Source organism: Myotis lucifugus, unplaced genomic scaffold (genome assembly GCF_000147115.1).
Source record: "Myotis lucifugus unplaced genomic scaffold, Myoluc2.0 scaffold_195, whole genome shotgun sequence".
Taxonomy (NCBI): Eukaryota; Metazoa; Chordata; class Mammalia; order Chiroptera; family Vespertilionidae; genus Myotis; species Myotis lucifugus.
Window position 1 is genome coordinate 1,539,623 of NW_005871243.1, and position 22,710 is coordinate 1,562,332.

The 22,710-nt window shown below is 42.2% G+C and overlaps 1 protein-coding gene across 15 annotated transcripts in view; it reads right to left on the reverse strand.

The window, feature by feature from the left end:
• Window positions 1–362: 362 nt before the first annotated feature.
• LRRFIP2 (LRR binding FLII interacting protein 2) overlaps window positions 363–22,710 on the reverse strand; it is a 105,849-nt gene continuing 83,501 nt past the window's right edge. For 6 of the 15 annotated variants that reach the window (XM_023760895.1, XM_023760893.1, XM_023760892.1 and 3 more), the window contains 9 exons: window positions 21,458–21,550; window positions 18,611–18,703; window positions 13,030–13,134; window positions 12,628–12,760; window positions 10,985–11,034; window positions 6,472–6,595; window positions 2,442–2,521; window positions 1,745–1,849; window positions 363–1,311 (listed from right to left, as the gene is read on the reverse strand). In XM_023760895.1, the coding sequence (XP_023616663.1) occupies window positions 1,201–1,311; window positions 1,745–1,849; window positions 2,442–2,521; window positions 6,472–6,595; window positions 10,985–11,034; window positions 12,628–12,760; window positions 13,030–13,134; window positions 18,611–18,703; window positions 21,458–21,550 (894 nt within the window). In that variant the 3' untranslated portion in view covers window positions 363–1,200. The remainder of the gene's footprint in view (window positions 1,312–1,744; window positions 1,850–2,441; window positions 2,522–6,471; window positions 6,596–10,984; window positions 11,035–12,627; window positions 12,761–13,029; window positions 13,135–18,610; window positions 18,704–21,457; window positions 21,551–22,710) is intronic. The other 9 variants (XM_023760896.1, XM_023760894.1, XM_014462926.2 and 6 more) reach the window with 2 other exon arrangements.

The window sequence follows — 22,710 nt, forward strand, 5'->3', positions numbered from 1 at the left end:
TCTGAGTACCCTTTATTATCTAGTTTCAGGTCTGATTTGATTCTCATGTGGCCTGGATTCATTAGACTTTCCCCAATACTTTTTTGTGTAAACACACTGAAGATGCAATAATCATTTCCATAAAACCACCTTGGTTCTGAGAGCAAAAGAGAATCACAAGTTCTATAAAATGGCTGCACTCAATGATAGAAACCTCTTGAACTGGGTGCCTTTAAAAATGAAACTGAAGTTCTTTTAAAAAAACAAAGTTCTACATTACAGAACTTTCCTTAGGAAGGAGAGAAAAGAGGGGCAAGATAAGGCACGGTTGCCATGATTTGTTTTAAAGGCTCCTCTAACAAAATGAATGTGTCAGTAGCCAATTGTAGTCAGCCAAAGGGTGTGTTTAATAGACTCTCCAAGCAGATGTCCCACCTGCCTGTCCCCCCACCCCTCCAAATTGGGTTTGTCTGAGGTTTCATTCCACAAAGAAGCAGCAGATGAAATACCTTAAAAGATACAGCACAGTTGATGTTAAAGACTAAGGACCCTACTCTTACTTTAAGAGTATTAGGCCTTGGCTTTCCCTGCCCCATGCAATAAAGCAAGTTTTATATACACTCCCCATATCTTTTTCTAACATTTTCTTATATAAATTTAAATATTTTACAAAAAAGGCTTTTTTTCTCCAAACATATAAATTTTAGTGAAACATACATTGCCCACCTGTGAACTTGTTTTTTCACTAAAATATAAATGCTATCTGGCATGAGGGTACATGTCTTTGACCACTGGAGATCACTGAAGTCTGAATTGCACTGTGGAGAAGGCACTTGTGTTTTCTCTGAGGTCTCCAGCAAGCAGCTCAGTGAGCACTCAGAATCGCTGTCCTCCAACGCCCGGGCCGAGGCCTCCGAGTGCCCAGTCACTGAGGCAGCTGGGGGCAAATGCTGAGTAAACTTGATGCTAAAATTATGGAAATAAAAAACCAAAAAAAAAAAAAAAGCATGGACCAGTTCTTAGTCTAGAATTAAACTACAAACAAAATCCAAAGTGTTCATTCATGAAGATTCAAACCTATTTCATTCTCTCATAAATTATAAAATACAAAGGTGGCTATATTAATGACAAAACTCAAACAGTACTGAGAGGGGTTTGTCAATGGGCAGAAGTCTGTCCCTCTGGGTGGGGCCCAGAACTCCCAGGTAGGTGGTGGCCTCCCTACTGCTGGGCCAGAAGTGCTGTCCTGTTGGCCTTCATCTTCTCCAGCCGCTTGGCCAGGTGGCTGTTGGTCATCTCCACTTCCTCAATCTTGTCCAGGGCCGTTCGTAACTAGAGGCAGGGAGAACCTGGTCACTTCACAGAGTCAGAAACAAAACCAAGTGCTACCTTATTTTCAACTTTCCGGGACGTGGACGCACTGCTGACTGATGGGCTTGCATAGGATCCCACAGCCTAATTTTTTTTTTTCAATCAGCCACTTGTAAACAGTGATACTAAGTATTAGTCACAGACAGGACCTACAGAAGTTGGAGAAATAGACCTGATCTAAAAAATAAAAAGTATCCCTTTTCTTATGTAACGGAACAAAACATAAAATGGCAGTCACTGTGTGGGTCAAACACCAACACAAAAGGGTAAGTGACTCCACTGCTGTTTCCTTCAGATTGGACCAGGATTAAATTCCTTATGCAACAAAGAATTTACTTCCCAAGGATATTTTCCTTTTAGGAATGTTTTCCAGAAAGCATATTAGAACAAGTACCTCTCGTTGTAGCTTCCTTTTTTCTGCTTTCAGTTCATCTTCCACTTTCTCGGCATTCTCAGCAGCAGTTTTATATCTCAGCACCTGTCCCTCAAGCCGGCTAATCTGTGAATATGAGAACACAGCCTCTGGTACTGAGCTCTAGGAGCCATCACTTTTTTGCAGCCAAGATGGAAATACAATGTTATTAAAACTCTAAGTAATCTAACACTAACAAGTCCCCTTAGGGTGAGTCATAGGTTCTCTCAGAACCCAACTGCTATTTATAAATAAAGAAATGTCCCCAAAGGATTACAGCTGTAGAGTCATTATAGGCCAATTTCCCATGTTAAGTTTTATGATGACCATAGTGTTTAAGTGCCAAAGTAACATCACAGAAGGAGACTCACTGAATGGAAAAGTTTTTGGACATTTTGAAATGTGCAATAAAGCATTTTGTTATAAACTATGATCTCTCTGAATTCTCATGAAATATCTACAACTAGAATTACAGCTACAATTTTCATTTTACAGGAAACAGAAGGCGGATGTGCCTGGCCAGATGTTCTCTGCTGGCTTTCCCACTTTAATATAGAGCTTTTCTAGAGATCCAAGTGTAATGGCCGCCCAAAGGCATGCATGGGTTAGCCATTTAGATGCAGGAGGCAGATGTGTTTTAAGGGAATTTAAATCACTTGGCACCATTAGAAGTACTTACACTTTGCTCCAAGGTGGTTATATCCTGTTCTGCTTTTGAAAGCTTAAACTTGTATTCACTAATTTGTCTATTAGCATCTCCTAGAACAGAAGAGAAAAATTAGTCACCTCTGAGGGGTGAAGGTGTGACCCACCAGGCAATGACTCCCTCTGTAGCACAGGAGAGGGCCGTGTGGTCTAAGACCACAAAACAAATGCACACAGGCAACCATGGCACCTCCAGCAACCCAGCCCCTGGAACTGTGGACACTACAGAAGCTCTAGCACTTGTGTTACAACAGTATCCCTCAGATCAGGAGTTAGAGGAAAATTCACTCTTCGCCCCATGATGTGTGCAGGTAGAGCGTTGAGCAAGGAGCCCTGTCAGCCAGCTTCTCTGCAGTCCTATGGCCCAGGGAGCCTCGGTGCTCACAGGCTAGGCCCTCCATTTTCCCGAACCCCAGCCTTGCACCTTCCCACCGCCGTCCTTCTGCTCCCCCATACCTCTAGTGCCCCTTGTTCCCCACCCCCAACTTAAGTCTTAACTGACCTCCAAGGTTATGCTCAATTTTCACCTCCTGCATGACTCTCCTAAATTAACCCTAACTTCTCTTGTTGCATTTTGACTGCGTTCTTTTATAACAGTTATCATGCTTTCTTAACATTTATTTGTAAGGAGAGAGGCCCTGTCTAGCCTTCTTGAATCCACCTCTGTATCTAGCTAAATGCTTTGCACAGTGGATGCTTAATATTTGCTGAAACAAATACTTTTCCATACATATGATAATGTGGTATGGTTAGAGCTATATAAATCAGTAGCTATACATTTGACCTAAGAAGTAAGTCATTTAATAAGTTTATAAATGACGGGGGAGAAAAAAATCCCTCCAACAAGCCAAATTTAATAAAAATCTCCCTCTGAAATGATTATAGGTTAAGAATTATAAGGCTTACAGAGAAAACCAAATATAATTTACCTAACTCAAGAACTTCTGTGCTATTCCACATAGCTAAGGTTATAAATAACTTCCTATGTCCTCAATGCAAACAACTGTTCTAAGTAGACAGTTACTGTCACCTTAAAAGTAATGGGGTCATAAAACCCTCTCCCAAAAAGCCACCCCTGGGAGTCAGAACGATCCCTATTCCTGGGCTCTAAAACAGAAGCTTCACGATCTAGTTCTCTAATTCAGCAACTTGTTATCAAAATGTGCTGCTTCCTTCTCACTCTCCAAACCACCCATTCCTTCCTGTTTCCCAAAGTCTAACTCCGTTGTCTCAGCCATTTCATCTGTGTTTTGAAATTCCATTCCACAACACCATGCTTTACAGCCAAGGCAGTGTCCAGACCCAAGAGTCACAGGGTCCTTTTCCTGGTTTTCTGGTGCAAGGGTGCTGCCTGCTTTTGTCTTTTCCAGCCAAGCCCAGCCTGCCCTTCCTTCTCAGCTCACCTCCATGTAAGCTGCAGGTGGTACTTCTCCCACCTTCCGCAAATACCCGCGACCGCCTACCCACACTAGGACGCATTCACACGTAAGTCTAGCACATTCCCCCTCAGGATGATTCCTTTTGATTTTGCTGCTTTAGGCCAATCTTTTCCAAATCTATTCCAGTCCCCTCTCTACGACTGTTGACAGCCATTCTAGTGGTTCAGCTCATCACAGCCTCCTAACCAGTCAGCCTACCTCTTGTCACATCCCAGTCCCCATCGACCCTCCATGCCAAAACGGTATTTCAGGAACAAAATATTCACCAGGAAGTATCACGAGGGTTGTAACTGATATCCAATAAAGGGTATATCCCTAACCTTAAAGGTTGGTATTAACAGTATTAATAAGCCTTAATCCAAGAAGTCTTTTCTATTTGGCCTAATTCAGAATATTTAGGTGAAAAAGCCATGGAATAACCAATATTTTAAAATAAGTTCTCAGAAATGCTATTTGAATAAGAAAAAGAAAAGTCTCCCTGCCGGTGAATTATACAGTATCTACATAAGAACAGCTTCTGAACAGTCCCTACCATGGGAATGACTCTGACTACAGTAGGCATTTATAATACTACTAGAGGCCCGGTGCACAAAAATTTGTGCACTCAGCCCGGCCTATGCCCTCTCACAGTCTGGGACCCCTCGGGAGATAACGACCTGCTGGCTTAGGCCTGCTCCTGGGTGGCAGAGGGCAGGCCCAATCCCTAGGTGCAGCCCCTGGTCGGGCTCAGAGCAGGGCTGATTGGGGAGTTGGGGCGCCGCCCCCTGTCATGCACAGAGCAGGGCGGATTGGGAGGTTGCGATGCCACCCTCAGTCACGCTCAGGGTAGGGCCGATTGGGGGGGTTGGGGCACCGCCCCCTGTCACACTCAAGGCAGGGTCAATGGGGAGGTTGCGGCGCCACCCCGTCACGCACAGAGCAGGGCCAATCAGGGGGTTGGGGCGCTGCCCCTGTCATGCACAGAGCAGGGCCCATCAGGGGGGTTGGGGAGCTCCCCCCTGTCATGCACAGAGCAGGGCCCATCAGGGGGTTGGGGAGCTCCCCCCTGTCACGCACAGAGTAGGGCCGATAGGGGAGTTGGGGCACCGCCCCCCGTCACACACAGAGCAGGGCGAATCAGGGGGTTGGGGCGCCGCCCTTTATTACCCACAGAGCAGGGCCGATCAGGGGGTTGGGGCGCCGCCACTCTCACACTCAGAGCAGGGCCGATGGGGAGGTTATGGCTCTAACCTGTCACACACAGGGCAGGGCCTGTGTGTGTGTGGGGGGGGGTTGGGGCGCCGCACCCTGTCACACACAGAGCGCAGGGCGATCAGGGGGCTGGCGAGCTCCCTCCTATCAGGCACAGAGCAGGGCTGATCAGGGGGTTGGGGCGCCTTCCCCTGTCACGAACAGAGCAGGGCAGATAGGGAGGTTGTGGCCCCACCCCCTGTCACTCACAGAGCCGCAGGGCGATCAGGGGGTTTGGGCGCTGCCCCCTGTCACGCTGATCCCGGTGCCGGGAGGCATATTACCCTTTTACTATATAGGATAGAGGCCTGGTGCATGGGTGGGGGCCAGCTGGTTTGCCCTGAAGGGTGTCCTGGATCAGGGTGGGGGTCCCCACTGGGGTGCCTGGCCAGTCTGGGTGAGGGGCTGAGGGCTGTTTTCAGGCTGGTGGGTGACTGAAGCTCCCAACCGCTCCTTTTTTTCTTTCTTTTTTTATTCTGGGCCAAGGCCTCTGCTGCTGAAAGCAGGTATCTGGTTTGTTTCGGTTCTATAATCGAAACACTGTATCATCTCCAGCTCTGAGATCCCGGCTGGCTGAAAGCTGGTTTCTGGGGTTTTGTTTAGCTTCTATATTTGTTACAATGTTTCAAACTGCCAGCTCAGAGGCCGGCAAGGCAGGCGGGGAACGTTGGAGTCCTCCTTCACTGAAGCAAGCAAGCCTCATGTTCGCTTCCAGCTGCCTGGCTGCCGGCCGCCATCTTGGCTGGCAGTTAATTTGCATATCGCCCTGATTAGCCAATGGGAAGGGTAGCGGTCGTACGCTAATTACCATGTTTCTCTTTTATTAGATAGGATGGGGTCAAGAGTAGAAAGGGAGAAAAACTGGAATAATTTAGGTAAATGGAGTAGGTTTACATTGTGGCCTTGTTTTAAAGTCCACCTAATAAAAATTAGAGTTAACAAGAAAACAAAATTCTGAAACTACTCAATATTAGTGTGAGTTAGTTCTAAATATATCCCTCCATTTATTCCAAGATGAATTCCACAACATTAGGTAGTGTGCTGCTTGGGAGCTTCAAGCTGATGAGGGTATGGAGAGGACAGTGTCAGGATGTCACTATTTGCAAAATGCTCCTACAAATCACTCTGCCTAGAAGGGAAGTGCTCTCATCATCCTGAAGCTCGCAGGTGAGCAGAAGCTTCTGTTCGGCTCCATTACTGCCCTGACTGCTCTTCTGGACAAGCTGAGGACGAACCAATCTGTAAGAGCTCCTCTTGAGAAATGTGAATTACATGACACTGGCAGCCAGTTTACAATCCCACTTCTAGGACACAGCCCAGACCGACTGCACTTACTCTGCATTTCGATGAACTGCAAGTCCGAGCCGTTCTGCAGCCCGGCCAGGTCACCAGCCGCCGTGCCATCGCCCCTGGAGCACTTCTGCCGCTCCTCCTCTAACTGCAGCTTCAGTTTTCTAACCTGCAGGAGAATCAAAGGCTCGTCAGCAAGATCCAGTTTGTCAAAGGAGGCAGATCCTTGTCAGCCACAAACATCATTCAGGAGCAATTTCCTTGAGTGCCCACCCAGGGGACACACTCCTAACGGTGCTAGGAGAAGCTGTGAGCAAACATGGAAAGGAGCGAGCGCCAGGACCAGCACCCATAAAAAGAGCTCTATTTTATTATTTGTGTAGGGTTTTGGAACATCACTTTTCAGTATTATTTGTTACTTTTATTCAAAATGGAAATTCTATGGGCAGTTAACGATATTTTTCTTTTGTTTTAGAGTTAGGTTAAATATTCTTACTTAGAAAATTTTCTATATACAGAAATAACTAAATAAAGGATTAGCTTATTCATGATAGCCAAAACTAAAAATAATCCAAATGTCCATCAACAGGAGGATAAACAAATTGTGGTACATCTATACAATGGAATGTGGTACATCTATACTCAGCCAAAAAAGGGGAAAGTATAATTGACAGGCAACAACACGGCTGAATCTCAAAATAAGTATATAAAAAGTGTATTCCAATTATATAAAACTCCAGAAAGAGCAAACTCATCTAGAGTGACAGAAAGCAGATCAGTGGTTGCCTGGAAAGGGGGAGGGAAGAGGGTGCCGGAAGGAAGGTTTACCAAGGGTGCAGGAACTTTGACACATTATGAATACTGTCACCCCCCAAGTTCCTCTGTTGAAATCCTCAGAATATGATCTCATTTAGAAATAGAGCCATTGCAGATGCATGGAGTTAAGCTGAGATGAGTTCATATTGTAACAGGGAGGACCCCTAAGCCAATATGGCTGGTGTCTTATAAAAAGAATTCCAGATGAAGAGATACACATTCAGAGGGAAGACGATGTGAAGACAGAGAATACTATCTACAAGCCAAGGAATGCCAAAGATGACCAGCAAACCCCCAGGAGCCAGAAGAGAAGCAAGGGGCAGATGGCCCTTCCAGGCCTCAGGAGGAACCAACGCAGGGCTAATCCCATGTTAGCCTCTCATCTCCAGAACTGTGAGATAATGCATTTCCATTGTTCTAACCACCCAGTTTGTTATGACAGCCCTAGGAAAATAATACAGGTATGCACATTTGTATACTTTATGTGCAGCCTATTCTACACCAATTATACCCTAGTAAAGCTGAAGTTTTAAAATTTGCAAAATAAAGAAACTAAAAAATAAAATTAAGAGGGACTCTGGGTTGGAGGAAAAAAGCAAGGCTCGGTGGAGAAAGGAGTGCCACGTGTGGAAAACCAGGAGATCAAGGGAACAGAAATGTATTGGATTCGGAGGCTTCCGGACCACACTCGGGTCCCACAATGCAGACAGCTGGGCCGTACCCTGCGGCAGAAGACGGAGGCTCTTTGAGCTCTGACCAGCCTAAAATGAAAGACCAACCTTTCCACACTGCAGGCTCCCAACCAAACACCCAGCCACATCAATCTTCACAAAAGCTTGGACAAGCCTCACCCATCACCTCAGAGCTGCCCACCAGCTTTCCAGTTCCCCACTCTTACACTGAAGACCAAATAAACATGCTAAGAGCACCTGAAGGAAACGAACTGCAGACAGCAGAAAACAAACCAACCAGTCGGTCGGTATCCTCCGAGATTAGTGAAAATATCTGCGTCCTTGAAATGACTGCAGAAATAGAAACTCAGCAAAAGTATTAGAAGATAAAGCTGAGAAACTTAAAAAGTAAAGCAAGGGACAAAAAGAGAGGTGGACAAACAGGAGAGAAACAAGAAGTCAGAGCATCAGTGCCCGAGTCTGTCTCCCTCCTTCGGAAACCAGTCATGTTTCCCCAAATGCCTACAACTCTTACCATCACATAAGCACAATTCAGAGCAGTCTACCCACCCCCACACACAAGGGGAGGTACCTCTGGGACAAAGCAACAAAGCCTCCCATGCCTCTTCGTCCTTCAAGGGTCAAGGTGAATCTGCATGCTCAGTTCCAGATGGCCTTGCCAACTGTGTTCATCAGCAGGGGTCAAGGGGAAGCCTGAGCACCAGGAACAAGTTCACCACGCCCCTAATGGGGAAAGGGCGGGCGAGCGCTGCACTGGGACTAAATTCATGCTTCCCAGACACCTCTGTCCTTGCAACACACACAGGGTCACCACTATCTGCCTTGAGTGAACCAAGACTAATTTCAATATCCCCAACACTCCGTTTATGTCCATCTCAAAAAGGGTCACACTTCTCTCTCCTACACTCTTCCCCAAAAGGCTCTGTACAGCTCTTTCTCTGTCTTCACCTCCTAATCTTTCCCAAAGCCTGAAACTCTTCCACTGTGCCCTCTGGATTACCATTCTATTATCAGCAATGCCTCCTGGTCCTCCATCTCTGCTCTGAGCACTCCCTTTACCCCAGTGCTCTAATAGGATCCTGCTTCCTCTGCAGCCCTCTAAGTACGCCCACAGCCCTGTATTTCTCCCACAGCCCTCCCATTGCTGGGCCTTAGAATGGAATGGGTGTCCTCTTGGTTTTTTTGCTGTTGCCAAACTATTCTCCCTCTAACCTCCCTAAAACTCCTAATCTTATCTCTTCCAATTATACTCACTACCCCTCATCATTGCCATCATCCCACTCTTTCTTCACTGTTTTAGCTCCTGTCTCGCACTCCCTCAAAACTATTCCTGTCTTAATTCTTGGCAGTTTCAAAATACATCTAAGTAATGGATTTCTCCTACAACTGATATCTCAGTTTCCGGAACACCTCCTCTCTAAGGATCTTGGCATCCGTCCCTTCTTGCCCTCAGCCACTCACTCCCACAGTCATGTACTATAGCTCACCATTTAGATCAGCGGTCACCAACCGGTGGTCTGCAGACCACTGGTGGTACGTGAGGTCCGAAAGGCTGGCAACCGCTGATTTAGATAACTGCAATCTCTACATACATCTAATCCACGTATCTCCTCTCTAACCGATACTCCAAATCTTTCCAGCTCATTCTCTCGGGACCCCAACTCCAAAAATCATTGGATCCCACTGGCACTGTAATCCATTGCTCCCATTTCTTTCCAGTGTGCCTTGATCTTCCTGGATGTCCTCTCAAACCTCCTTACCCAGTTTAATTTCTAGGTCCATCACCACTCTGTTGCACACACACTGGCCTCCTCTACCTATTATACTCATCTGATAAAAGCTAACTGCCTACTCCATGTCTGCACCAATAAAGCTTAATGTGGCTGGAGAAACACAATAAATGCATTCACACAAATCTCTAACATAACACATAATTTCCTATCTAAATATATAAAAGCCTAAGCAACTGGCCAACCAGCCGACCGGCCAATAGCTATAATGCGCACTGACCACCAGGGGGCAGACGCTCAACGCAGGAGCTGCCGAGCTGTGGTCATTTGGCAGCTGAGGTTCATGGGTGACGCACCCAGAACCAGAAAGAAGGGAGCCCGATTCCGGGGTGTGTCACCTGAGAACCGCCCTCTTGCAATCCGGGGCCCCTTGGGGAATATCAGAGAGCCAGTTTTGACCTGATCCCCACAGGCCAGGCCACTGGACCCCACCGGTGCATGAGTCCGTGCACCAGGCCTCTAGTTAATTATATTTCTTGTTTATTGCTTGGTCTCCTACCACTAGAATGTTCGGTCCACTGAGGAAGGAATTTTTTTTCTAAACTAATTTGTTCATTGAAATATCTCAAATGCCTAGAATAGTGCCTACTTAATGGACTTAACCTGTCGTTGGAAAGTCTACAGCTAAATTAGTAATAAACATATAGAAAAGCAAGTGAAAGGAACAGAACAATATCTGCTTTGGGGGAAATGAAGAGCTGTGGAAGAGATGAGAGGCAGTCCTAGATGCTACAAGGCTCCACTGTGAGGAGTGTTGACAGAGTCTAATAACATGAAAGGACTGGAAGGACACTGTTCCCTTATTAGGTGGCTGTGGGGATGGGAGGTATACATGTGTTGTAGGAACAGGGGATGAAAGAAAGCTAAATGCTCACCTTCCACAGATGGATGGCAATAGAAAATGCCAAAAACAGAACAATCGAGAAGCATTATAAGCATCTTATATACAAATAAACAAGAATGGTACATACCAAAGAATCAGGTAAAAGCACCAAGCAGGAATGGTCTGGGGTAAGGGTGGGGGGCAGGGCAGAGCACTTCCGGCTTCATAGCAAGGTTTGTAGAACTGTTCCACCCTCAAACTATGTATCCTCTAAGTTATTTTTAAAAAACAGGAAATAACAAAGAGGTAAAATATGAATTATCTTTTTATCCTTCAAATCTGACTTGAGTGCTGATATTTAAAATAAGCACATCTCTTTCTAGTGTACAATAGTTTGCTAACATTTTACCATGTGACTTAGTTACAATTAATAATACCTGTGATAGTAGCTCTTCCTTCTCTCCAGCAAGTTTTCGTAGCCTTACATCTAAAACAAACAAAAAAGGTTGTAAACTAAATTTGTAATGATGTAGTATATGAACAATTAAAAATAATTCTACAAATTAAAAAAGAGCAAATGTTACCTGATAAACAACTTACAGCTCTGACTATCAAGACATGAAGGCTTGATGGTGTTAAGGAAAAATACTTCATTATTCAACACATATTTCCACACAACTGATATTTATCAGGGCACTAAATACACGTGCTCCCTAGAGCAGTGATTTTCCACTTAAAGACAAACTGAAGTACAAAGATCATTTCCTTGTTTCAAAACTTTGCAAGCTCTCCCTAGTAGACAACTCAAATGCTAAGAGTGCTCCCACAAGCTTAATTAAGCCCTTAGCAGGAAAAAACAAAATATGGGATAGAAGACAGGGGTCAAGAGTGGGACTGAGAGGAGAAGCTGGAACAAAAAAAACAAAAACAAAACAGAGGAACACAATGCTGGAAGAAGCAAAGGCCCACAACAACAAGTGGGGGGAGGATAGGCCCAGCTCTAAAATGCAGGCCATCAAGGGCTGATCAGGCTCTGCAGCAGGATCACTGGGGCTGCTTCTGGCCTGGAGGGAGGAGCACATATATTACAACAGGCCCCTTGGGCTGAGGGGATACCCACAGATGAGTAAAAGCAGCAGCTGACACCTAGCCAGCACCTCCTACAACCAATCAGTGTCCCAGCTAACTGTTAAGTTCGGTTTCTTCACCACCTTCCAAACAAGCAGAGGAAACGCTCTGGATCATACCCTCAGTCCATTCTCTAGAGCAGCTCTCTCTCCTAGCATCTTCTGATTCATCAAAGTGCCCTACAATCACATTTTTGAAAGTCTGTACATTCGAGACTGTGCTCACTAACTTTAGAAGAGTTTTTTTACTTCCCCCACTCTTATAGCTCACTCTTCCAAGTAACCTACACATCTATGACAACATGGAAAAGAGATCATTTTTTAAATAAGTAAAAGGAGGCTGATGATACAGTTTCTATCTGGGTCATTTTCTTCCTGTAGAGCAGGATTCTTAGTGGAGATAATTGGTAGCATCTGTGTGGTTTCCTGAGCGAGGTGTCACTAGATTCTCAAAGGGTTAAATTGAAGAGGCTTGGACTTTAAGAGGCTCAGAAGCCCTGCTCTAGAAATAACACTGGTATCTACCTTCTTGGTCATCTGTTTCTTGCCTTAAGAAACGAGGTGGCAAGAGCTGCAAGAGCCCTGGGATAAGCAGAACACAGAACCAGATGCTCCAGGAAGAAAATACACTTGGAAAGTCGCCTACTGGCCCACTGGTTCCCTGGGACCAGAAGGTTTATATTTAGTTGAAAAAGCAATGCGCTATCTCTAAGTGAAAAAGCAATGTGCGTATACCCACACTGCCTCCAGCCAGGGGACTTCAATGACCCAAATGCTGGTCTCCCACGGTCAAGGATGTCTGAAGATAGTGTGCCCAGGTTTCTTCCCATTAAGGATCTAGATAAGGCTCAGACTGTCTTTGTGTCGTTTTTGTTTTCCAAGATGGGAATGAACAAGCTGGAAGTCTAACAGGGTCACCTTAACCCAAGTCAAGGTAGCAACCAGTGTCTTACCTAGAGGACCCTCTCCTGCGGACTCCAAGACCTGAGCAGCTTCCTGAGACACCACAGTGATGGCTCCAACCACTGGTTCATGATTGACATCACCATTGGGAGTGCCGTCGGGGATTATAACTAAGCCATGTTTCTGTGGGGAAGAAAAAACCCACCATCAAAGGATGGCCCACACGGAGGGGGCATGCTCTGTGAGGTGACTGACAACAGGTTGCCACAGGTAAAACCGGGTAGAGCTAGTTACATGGAATACAGCTCTGTAGAAGAAATGACTTAAGCCTACCAAATATGGATTGAAGAACGATCACTGTGGTTTGTACTCATGCCAGGAAAGATGACAGGATGAAAGGAAGGAAGAAGAAAGCGCTGAGGGACATGAGCTGCAGGCTGATGCTAACATACCTCTCCTGTCTTCACCGTCTCCTTCAGGTCAGCCAGCTCCTCTCTGAGCATATCTCGCTCATTCCTAAGGCAGGCAATGTATTCCTTCTGCTTCTCTAGGGCCTGCTTTTAGACAGGGTAGCGAGGGACAGAATGGCACAGAAAAAAAGCAAGTGAAAGGGAGCAGAGAAGTACCCGAATCAAATAAAGATAAAGGCATAAAAGACAAGGCAACATTAGGAGCTTGGAAACAGCAGTGAGAGATGGGAGGAAATACGAAGTTAGATGGATATATATCTCCAGAAGGGAGTTTTAATAGCAACTGGTTAATCGTGCATAAATTCGACAAAACATGCTTATCACATCAGGCAAGAAAACGAATCTTTCTTTTCCAGTCCATGAACAAACAGGAAATGGAAAATGAAGGCAGCAGTAATAGTGAAATAAAGTTGACCTTACTGATCTCCTAGTACATTTTCATTTGGCAAATCAATCAAACAAAACCCCCAGATTTCAACTAAAATAGTTTATTCAAAAATACACTTGGTTTAAAAAAAAATTCTGGAAGAAAAATGACCAGTATGCACAAGGTATTTTAATTAAATGTAGGCTGTAGTGATTTTTCTCCAAGTAGTGTGGCAAAATATTCCTCAAATACCACTTAATTAAAAATGGCTAATCTCCAAAGGGATTCTTGAGAACCTACTTTGTTAACTTAATTAAATACAATTAAGAGTAATTTGGTTTTCTGATATACCTTCAAAATGTGAAAAACAAAAATAACACACTAACAAAATAAATACAGCCCACCTACAGAGGGTAGCAAATATGGGTTTAGGAATCTGGCTTTTGAGTCCTGGCACATACTAACTTATCTTTGCCTCAGTTTCCTCATCTGCAAAAGGGGCAGGGGGAACCTCAGCTCCCATGGGGTGGGCACAGGCTTCAAGAGGCCTCGGTGTAAAGCCCCGCCTGCCATGCATGAGACGGGAGGGCTCAGAGGAGCCAGCTGCTGTTTCCATCTGCACTGTCCTGCCACTGCCTGAATCTCACGGCTGTCAGAACTGAGGACAGTGCAGAAGCAGGAACACGCTTTGATCCTCGGGCCTCAAAACATACCCACGTTAGGCAGTCTATTCAGGGGCCTGACAGCTGGGCTATTTGAAAAAGCCTTTCTCCATCCATTCGTTCATATATTTAATGTTTTCTGCCAGCATTCCCATTCATCTGAGTAAACTACAACAGGCCCCTTTCTTCTTAGTTTATTGGGTTTAGAAGTGGTCAACTGCTTAGTGACTGGTTACTCAAGAGTTGGACAATCTTTAAAGACATTATAATCCTATTCTGCAACCAAACTAGGAGTAAGTAAGGGATAAGAGCAACTACGATTTACACAGCCCAAACTACAATTTGCGTAGCTCCAACTATATAGACAGTGTTATCTACACATATAAGTATATCTATATAATTTCCCCCTTACATACCCTGTATTTTGTCTTATGCCCATTTCACGAATCAGAAAATTGAGGCTCAGAGAAGTTATATTTTTTTTTGCTCAATGTCACAGTAAGTGGCAAAGCCAGCAAAAGAATCCAGTTCTTTCTGGTTCTGAAGCTCTTGCATACTTTTTCTGTATGGCAGCACCATGAAGGCCACAATTCTGTTCCCTTGCTGTCGTCCCAGATGCTGCTGGAAAAGTGGTCCACAGGGCAAGTCCTACTCCTCAAACTGCAACATCAAAATCTAACTTTCTTTCAACAATTCACACTGTATGACATGTCTGGAGTCTGCCTGTGAATTAATAATGATTTTCTAATATCATAAGGCATTAATATTAACACTCCACTACATTAATACCACACGTAACACCAAGACAGCAAAGCACAGGCAATACTCTACCCTTGTTGACAGCTGCTGTTCTGTCTGCTGGGTTAGACAGTTGTGGTTATGGGCGTCTGCGTGCACAGTTAGGCCGTGCATCAGCACATGTACTGAGTTAGTGATCACTATCACAACATGCTCTATATAAACATCACCACCGAACAGAAATTATCTCTTAGGAACAGACCAATTTGAAACTAGGAATTCTAGCAAATGCTCGAATATGCCCTTTGCTCCTCTTCCACATCTTACAGCAGCGAATTTTATCTTTACTTTTGGACTTTCTAATTTTGTCTTCCCATAATTATGGATGGGAAAATAAAATACATCCTGTAAGTGCTCCCATTTCACCACAAAGTTTCAAGAGGACTGAAATACCGTATAATTAGACCACATGTATTCATGCTGGATCTGAAATCCTCTGTATTACCTGACCATCTAACCACTACCCTTGTGTCTGCATTCAATAATAGTTCCTACAGTGCATTTTTTTTAGGGTAAAAAGTACATGCTTGTGACAATCTAAATAATTCTTTATCCCTGACCTAACCTCAAATTCTAGTGTCAAGAAGCCTTAAAGATATGTATAACAGGCTGAACTTTGGGCAACAGGTTAACTCTCCATATAATTGCACAGGGTAGTCAGAATGGGAGTGAGTCTTATACTGGGATATATGGATATATAAGTACTTCATATATATATTGCACATGGCCACCTGGTGCTTGGAACAGCCTTGGGGATAAAGACATGAGCACTAGAATCAGTGAGGAACTAAAGAAAACTGAACTTTAACAAGAGAATAATGGTCATGCTCTTCCATGAAGTTACTAAATTTAAATCTTGAAAATGAAGCGAGAGATGAGTGATACATTAGGTAGTCATTGGCCATGTTGAAAATGTTATAAGTCAAGGGAGGACCACATCACACGTATTAGGATGGCTACTACCAACAAAACAGGAAACATGTTGGTAAGGATGTAGAGAAACTGGGACACTTGTGCAGAGTTGATGGCAATGTTGGTGCAGCTGCCATGGAAAACAATATGGCAGTTCCTCAAAAAATTAAACCTAGAATTGCCATTTATGCAGCAATTCCACTCATGGGTACATACCCAAAAGAGATAAAAGAGGGGTCACAAAAAGATATTTACAAACTCATGTTCACAGCAGCATTATTCAAAACAGCCAAAAGATGAAAGCAAACCAAGTGCCTATCAACAGATGATAGGATAAACAAAATGTGGCAGATACACACAATGGAATATTATTATCTTAAAAAGGGACATCTGACACATGCTACAATATGATGAACCTTTAGGACATATGCTAAGTGAAATAAGTCAGTCACAAAAAGACAAATACTAATGATTCCACTCATATGAGCTGTCTTGAGTCAAAGTCTTAGAGACAGAAAGTAGAATGGGAGTTGGGAGGGGGTGGGGAGAGAAGGAGATTGGGAGTTGTAAATAAGATGAAAAGAGTTCTGTGGATAGATGGTGGCGATAGAAGCACGGCAATGTGAATGTACTTAATGCCACAACTAACTCTACACTTAAAAGTAGTAAATTTTATGTTATTTGTACTTTATCACAGTTTTTAATTTTTTTTAAATGTCAAACTACTGATACATGCAACAACTTGGATGAATCTCAAGGGAATTATGCTGAGTGAAAGAAGGTAATTCCAACAAGTTATATACTGTATAATTCCATTTATATAACATTCTTAAATGGTGAAATTATAGAAAAGGAGAACAGATTGGTGGTTGCCAGGGCTTGGGACAGAGTAGGGGAGATAGTAGATATGGCTATAAAAGGGCAACAGGAGGGAGCCTTGTAACAGTGATGAAAATGTTCTGTATCTTGACTATTTCAAAGTCAATATCCTGGATGTGGTATTGGACTATAGTTTTGCAAGATGTTGCATTTGGGGAAAACTAGATAAAATACATACAAGATCTCTGTATATTTTTTACAATTGTATATGAATCTACAATTATCTCAAAAATGTTTTAAAAGTTAATTTTTTTTAAATCCAAAGGAACACATTATTATATACCACGCAGAAGGAAGATACCCCTTATTTAATAATGCCAAGAAAATTAAAAAGTCAAATAATTTATATCTTAACCATCAGCTCAGCTTTTTGGTAAGAAAAAAATTGTTTTATTTTAAAGAGCTATTTTATTGGACTGAGAGTTTTGGAATTTTTCCTTGGCCAGACCAAACTAACCAGTTTAAAATACTGAGATAATTATGCAAAATAGGAATCACAGGCTTGCCAATAGGTGCTAAAGAAAATTATGTAAGGTCCTAAAAAAAAACCCATTCTAGACAGTGACCAGATTTTAAACTTTTAAATTACGTACTTTGTGCTATACATTTTTCACATCTCATTTTAAATTTCCCAAGTAAAAATTTAAATAAAATCAGTAGCTTACAATTTTAAAACTGTTAACAGAGTTGTTAATTTATACTCCAGAAGGCTCTTCTAGTTTTGGGTAGAATTTTAGAAACGTGGTATAAGTATTAGAAACTCTAAAAGGTAGCTTTATTTCTTTAAAGCAACATTTTTCAACCTGTGGGTCGCGACCCCTTTGGGGATCAAACGACCCTTTCACAGGGGTCGCCTAAGACCATCAGAAAACACATATATAATTACATATGTTTTTGTGATTAATCACTATGCTTTAATTATGTTCAATTTGTAACAATGAAATTGGGGGTCACCACAACATGACAAACTGTATTAAAGGGTCGCGGCATTAGGAAGGTTGAGAACCACTGCTTTAAAGCTTTTGGTCTACCAAACTCTTCAGAAGTCATTCTGTTTCCCAGGTGCTCATTAATGACAGGACAGGGTGACTGAAGTGTGAAAAGAACTGGATACTAAACAGACCGCCCCTAACAATGGAGGGTGTGATCCAGAGGGTTATGTCTGTCACAAGTGCTCTTGGGGATTTTTGCTACCTTCCCTTAACCCCCTAACCTGTTTCCCCCGCCACAGCCCTTCCCTGAGAAGGTAAGCCTCTGGCAACTCTGGCTATGTGGCACCCCAACTGCGGAACAGATAGCTTGTGCCATGAGATGGGGCTGCCAGTCAAAGGGCATGCGGGATGAGCTGGTGGAAATCTTTTCAGCCTGAAGGGCTTAGCAAAAAAGCACTGAAGACTTTTTCCTTATCTGGGCCCCTGCTTTGGGGAGTTATGAGGTTATAATTAGAGATGATGTCATAATTTGGCAGCTCTAGCAAATCTGACATTCTTATCCACTCCTGTAATTAAACTGATTTTAATCTCTTCCTATTTTACTTACCAAGGATTTATGGAATGCTAATAACCTTTCCCCCAGCCCCACTCCTTTTCCTCTTGCTCCTTATCCGAATTCTTGCAATGTCAGGATATAAAGCTACCCACAGAGTTTGAATTAAATGCCTGTGGCTGCTTCTGGATAAGAATCCTGAGGAAATAAAGAACAACTTCCTTAGAAAGTTCCTACTCGTAGGTTTCACAAGCCCAGAGGCAGCGAGAAAGTAGAGTTCTTTCCATGCATGGTATCAGGTTTTCCTCTATAAGTTTCTGTTTTCTGCTTATTATATTTCACACTGACTAAATGCTTAAAAAGAGTCAAAAGGACGGATTTTTTGGAATCTCTAAGGTAAATTATATTGGTCTATTCCTCGTCGATGAGCTTGGGAGCAAAGCCCAATTTCACTTCATACCCTAATGGTTTTATCTTTCCAAAGAAGTGTCTCCTGGAGCTCAAACACCTCTTTTGTCATGGTGTCTACTTTCTGCTGCATACGCTGATTCTCCTGCAGAGGAAGAGGGGAAGAGAAGTAATGAAAGAGCAGAAAGAAACAAGGGAGGGGGTGAGAGGAGGAAAACAGAACAAAAAGAAAGCTGGTTTAACAAAGGTAAAGGGGAAGGTCTGTGAGGAACAGGAAAAGCAGGAGCTGCTTGCTGGAAGAAGGATGACACCCAGCGTCTTGGAGACAGGGCTCTCGGCGGCTCACCGCTATAACGTAAGGAAGGGGGCTGGGAATAAGCGTTCCAACCACAGCCATGTGGCAGCAAGCCAGCTAGGGTTTCTGTGTGCATCCAGCTCCACATGTGGACTCTTCCTGAGAACTGCCTTTTCCAAACATGGAAAACTTACATTTCTAAAGAGGGAAATTCAGATTTGCTTATGATCCTTATCATAAAGAACAACCAGTAGTTTTAAACTTTATTTTCTTAAGCAGAACTAAAAAAAATACGAGAGACATAGCTCAGCTTCGTCATTTTGAATTTTTGTTAGAATCTATGCTAGAAAGAATATCATGCATTATAAATGAATACATCAATGTTTAGAAAAACTAGAAATCAGTATTTAGTAATTCTTAAACAACTCTTCTGTTTAGAGGCAATGATGCTCAATTAGCCTTTTATGTTTAAAAGGTTTTCTTTTATGCATTATTGGTAAATTATGATCTCCTACTTTAATTAGTCACACATTTCTTATATATTTTACCATGCGATTCTGCAGACCAAAAAGCATTGTTTTGTCATACTCAAGATTTTTCAGTTATACATAAACATGGCTAGTAATATCTAAGAGATGTTAATTCTAAAAATAAGAAACACCTAAAACTAATTTAATATTTTTAAAGTTTGTATACCCAGCACCCTGAGTTTTAAAGAAACAACAATGAAAAATTATAGAAATCATGCATTACAATTCCTCTTGAATGCCATCATCAAATTAAAAACTAGAATAGTTAACTATTTCTAAGCTACTGAATTTGAGAAGCAGCATTATTATTATTTTGAAATCATAAAAGGGGAAAAGTATGTATCTTAATTTAGAAACAGAAGTAACAAGTGGCTGGCACAATGACACACAAAAATATAAAAGGACAAAAAGGGAGAGGATTCACATTTTCAAAAATACCAGCAGGAAATAGAATTTGGATAACATACTTCTTGCCATATATGGAAAAACTAAGACAACTAATTTCCATGTAATTTTATATTTTTAAAAGTTATCTGTGTCTGCATTTAGAATAGTCAAATTTTCCTTGCTTTCAGTAGGCTAATTTCAATTCAATTATTCTCAAAAATGAAGAAAAAGAACACAAACGCACAAACAGAAAAATAGTCATTTCTTTTCATCTATTAAATGGTTATTTATTTAAAATAGTTTTATATTGATTTCAGAGAGAGGAAGGGAAAGGGAGAGAGGGATAGAAACATCAATGATGAGAGAGAATCGTGATCGGCTACCTCCTGCACACCCCCTACTGGGAATTGAGCCAGCAACCTGGGCAGTGCCCTGACTGGGAATAGAACCATGACCCCCTAGTTCAGTGATAGCGAACCTATGACACGCGTGTCAGAGGTGACACGCGAACTCATTTTTTTGGTTGATTTTTCTTTGTTAAATGGCATTTAAATATATAAAATAAATATCAAAAATATAAATCTTTGTTTTACTATGGTTGCAAATATAAAAAAATTTCTATATGTGACACGGCACCAGAGTTAAGTTAGGGTTTTTCAAAATGCTGACACACCGAGCTCAAAGGTTCGCCATCACTGCCCTTGTTCATGGGGCGATGCTCAACAATTGTGCCACACCAGTCGGGCTTAAATGTTGTTGTTTTTTTAAGTCATGTATAGGGAGAGAGATTAAGTGAGGCAGGTACCTAGGTGAAAAAGGGAAAGGGGGTGGGAGGTGGGTATGGGTGGAGGTGAAGGTGTCCGAGTGCCCTGGGATGTGGATGAGTGAGTGTGGTAAGTGAGGCATCTCCTAGAGATCATTAAGAGATGGCCTTCCTGCTACCATTCACATGTCGTCAATACTAAGTTAACATTAGAACTCTTTGGTAAACACACCAAGATTAGTGGGCAGGATCCCTTACCAACAAACTAACTTCATAGTTACAAAAAACGACAAACTCAAAAGGAAAAACCGCAATTAGAGAAAAACAGAAATGGCATGTGAGGTAGTAGACACTAAGGATGATAAATGCTTTCAAAGATCTCTTGGTGGACCACACTGCTTCCCATTCCTAAAAGGGTTGCCAACACTGATGCTCAGAGTCCCTCCACCAGGAGAAAGTTGAACTCGGCATTGGCCAGCCTTTGCCTTTTTGTAGATAAGGTGCCTCCACAATTTTTTATTTTCATTTAGCCACCTCAGAAATGCATCTACCTCACAGTGAGGATCAAGCTTCTTATTCCCCCAGAATCATGTTCCAAAAGACAGCATTCACTACATTCCAAAGAATGATGTACTCTGTAATCTTTCGTTTGCCCATTTCCTAAGATGTCTGTAGGAAAGAATGTGCTTAGGAATAAAAGACAATTACAAAAGCTTCTATTATTGAAAGGGGACTGTTTATAGGGTTCATAGTATTAAGCCTTTATGTTTCACGTTTGTAAAATTGTAGGGTACAGCCAAATATGAAGAGACAAGTAGTAAACTCTTTATAGTATTTTAACTCCTTTCCCTCCCAATGCATACCTCTCATCCCATTCAATGCATTTTTTTCAAAATTAAATATTTCCTCAGTTCATGTACGTACCTCAATAAGCTCATCTCTTTGTCGAAGGCCTTCTTTAAGTTCATCCATTTTATGCTGCAGCACACTACACATATGTTTCTGCCTTTCTAACTCCTGTCATTAAGCAAAAGATACAGTTTACACAGATAATGGCACACAACAAACCGGAACATCTACATGTAATGACATAGAGGCTAAGCTTGACCTCCAGAAACACCCCTGAACTGCTGATGCAGAGTAACTTAGAAAAATTCTGTGGTCTATGGGAAGGTACAGAAATTTTTAATTTTTCATCTTATAGGATTATATACCTAGAAACCCAACTAATCAATGGCAAAATTACTTGGAACAATGAGATGACCTAGTAAAATAACAGGTTAAAAAATTAACATATAGCCCTAACCGGTTTGGCTCAGTGGATAGAGCGTCGGCCTGCAGACTCAAGGGTCCCAGGTTCGATTCCGGTCAAGGGCATGTACCTTGGCTGCAGGCACATCCCCAGTAGGGGGCGTGCAGGAGGCAGCTGATTGATGTTTCTCGCTCATCAATGTTTCTAACTCTCTATCCCTCTCCATTCCTCTCTGTAAAAAATCAATAAAATATATTTAAAAAAATTAACATATATATAATTAAAAATGAAATTTAAGAAATATATACATGTAAACTTGCAAGAATATACAAAATCTATCTGAGGAAAATTATATAAAACATTTGTGGAAGACAGAGAAGTAGAATTGAACCATTGGAAAGGTATATCATCTTTTTGGATAAAAAGACTCAAATATAAAAATGTCAGTTCTCTCCCAAATTAATCCATACATTTAATGAAGTCCAAATAAAAACACCACCAGGTATTTTTCTCATTAGAGCAAGAAAAGTTGATTATAAAGTACATTTAGAAGAAAAAATGGACAGAAAGCATACTGAAAAAGAAGAAAGCCAGCCTTATTAGATATTAGAACATATTATAAGGCTCACATAATGAAAATGTTGTGATGCCTCATTAAGACAGATCAATGAAGCAGAATAGAACATCCAAAAATAGACCCAAGTACAATATATTAAGTGGAACCAATAGACAAATATATTGAACAACAACAAAACTAAAAGAGTATCTCAAATCAATAAGAAAAAATACTTTTAAATTAGTGTTAGGATAACTAGATATCTGTATGGAAAAAGAAAAGTGGGACCAAACCTTGCACCATACATCAGGACAAATTCCAAATGGATCAGAAGTGTTCAGAAAGGCGGAGGGGTAATGGAGAGAGCAA